Source organism: Camellia sinensis, chromosome 2 (assembly GCF_055761805.1).
Source record: "Camellia sinensis isolate YWXY chromosome 2, ASM5576180v1, whole genome shotgun sequence".
NCBI lineage: Eukaryota > Viridiplantae > Streptophyta > Magnoliopsida > Ericales > Theaceae > Camellia > Camellia sinensis.
In genome coordinates this window covers 42,328,555-42,331,029 of record NC_138962.1, presented here as the reverse complement: position 1 = coordinate 42,331,029, position 2,475 = coordinate 42,328,555, and the positions used below count along the sequence as shown (strand labels likewise).

General features: G+C 38.7%; 1 protein-coding gene across 1 annotated transcript; it reads left to right on the top strand.

The window, feature by feature from the left end:
- LOC114284574 (uncharacterized) lies at positions 1–2,225 on the top strand. Its single transcript, XM_028227508.2, has 4 exons — positions 1–202; positions 295–861; positions 1,103–1,338; positions 1,584–2,225. The coding sequence occupies exons 1-4, from the start codon at positions 1–3 to the stop codon at positions 2,223–2,225; spliced, it is 1,647 nt and encodes a 548-aa protein (XP_028083309.1).
- The last annotated feature ends 250 nt before the right edge of the window (positions 2,226–2,475 follow it).

Here is a 2,475-nt window from a genome sequence, read left to right as displayed (position 1 = left end):
ATGAGATGGAAAAATGAGATGGATGAGTTGAATCAAGGTACTCAATTCAGTGGGACTATGTCTGCAAATCAACTGGATCCTCACAGTGAACCATTTCTAGGTCCCCAACCTAGTGCAGATTTATTGCCCAATTATTGTCGCCATAGTGAGAAAATGTTGATGATAGTTGATTGGTTACATGGAATTAGTCATGTAGGCCAATGTTTTGAAGGGGTATTGCTGCTTTTCATTTGGTTTTGTCCAAATATGCTATTGAGTGTGGGTTTGGCTTCAAATTTGTTAAAAATGATTCAGTGCGGGTTACGGCAGTGTGCACATTGCAAGAGCAAAAAAGGTGTTCATGGTTGATACTTGGAAGGGTTCAAACATGCAATGGATATTTTTACTTGAAGACGTTGAACAACTTGCATAGTTGTGGTGCTGTTGTTCGCACTAGGAAGAATAACAGACTTAACTCTGAATTGGTTTGCAATGTTATTGGTGATCAGTTACGTGATAAGCTGCTTACACGTCCCACTGATGTCGTGTTTGACCTAAAAAAGGAGTACGACCTTAATGTTAGTTACCATATAGCATGGTTAGGTGTGGAGAAGGCAAGAGGCGAAGTGTATGGTGACTATCATGTTTCATTTGATCAACTTATGTGGTACACAGATGCGGTTATGCAGTACAACCCTGGGAGTTATGTCAACTTAGATTTCGAGCAGTCTACCGGCCGATTTAAGTGGTTCTTCATATCATTCAAATCTTGCATTGACGGATTCAACCATATTCGCCCATTATTGTTTCTTGATGACACTTTTTTAAAAGGGAGATTTAAAGGCAATTTGCTTGCAGCGACGGGGAAGGATGGCAAGAAAGGTATGTGCCTTACGATGATTACTTCATACTTCCATATACTAAAGCATTACATTGTGAGCAAACATTTTTTTAAAGTCCACTACAGTAGTGGTTGATCCCCATTTGCAAGATTGTTTCCAATTTAATGTTATTTTAATAACATTGTGTATGGTGCGATTCGAATTGTGAACAATTGCTAATGTGGACGTAAACTTTGTTAAAAATATTACACATCTAACGGTAAACTTGTTAAATCTGCCAGGTTTATTCCCATTAGCTTTTGCTATTGTTGACTCTGAAACAACTACAAATTGGACTTGGTTTTTACATCAACTGACAAAGGTTGTTAGTAGTGCTTGCACATTAACTTTCATATCTGATCATAATATTGGGCTGCTTGAATCCTTGCCTACTGTATTCCCATCTGCACACCATGTGTACTGCTTACAACATCTCCAAGCAAATTTGAAGGACAAATTACGATGGGTTGACAACCGTGTACGTTTTGGTTTAATGGCCAAGTTGCGTGAATGTGCATATGCTCCAACCGCGGCTTCGTTTCAACGGCATTGGATGAAGCTAAAAAGAATAGGACGATCTGGAATAAATAATTTCTTGGAAGATATGCCACTGAAGCATTGGGCCAACGCATATTTCAGGTTCGTACGAGATTTACACGTGCTAACATTGCAAGTACCCAATATGTGATAACATTTTCATTATGTTTTCATAATGTCAACAAGGGCAAACGATATGGGGAGATGACCTCGAACACTGCAGAATCGTTTAATAAATGGATACTTGATGCCCGTAATTATCCAATCACAAGGTTGGTTGATACAATCAGTAATCAAATAATGACTATGAGGGCTGAGCGTAAAGTTTTGGCTACTAATTGGAATGAGTTACTTTGTCCAAAAATGGAAAGCCGTGTTAGGGAGGCGTACTCCAATGGTTGCACATGGATTGTTAGCCAGGCAAATGAAGACATATACGAGGTCTATTCATTTCCAACGGTGTTAGTAGACGTTGGCAAGCATTCATGTTCATGTCTCCAGTGGCAATTGAACGGATTCCCATATGCACATGTGGTGGTTGCAATACAGAATAGTGGAAGGGATTTTAGTATATGTGTTGAAAAATTTTTCATCGTTGATCAGTACAAAGCCGCTTATTCCGGATACATTCAGTCAATACCAACAGTTGACAAACCCTCCTATTCGGAAGACGACTTCATCATATATCCACCGGAAGTTAAACGTCCTCCAGGGCGACCCAAGAAGAATCGAATACCATCTCGGGGAGAGAAACTAAGTCAGATCAGGTGCGATCGATATGGCTGCATGGGCAGCCACAACCGAAAGACATGTAAAGAACCAATTTAGTAATAGGCATTTAGCAAGAACATTTGTAATTTGTTTTGAATAGCAGCATCGTATTATCGTAGTATTATGTATCGAAGCAAATTAATGATAGATTTTAATAAGTGAACACACTACTTACAATTGATCATTCAGCTATTTTTTCTTTCACACTGTTTCATTCATATGTTAGTGTTACATGTTTATTTATTTGGTCATGCAAACGTATGTTTCAAACATACGTAATACGTTTGACAAAATGTGTTGCACGCTG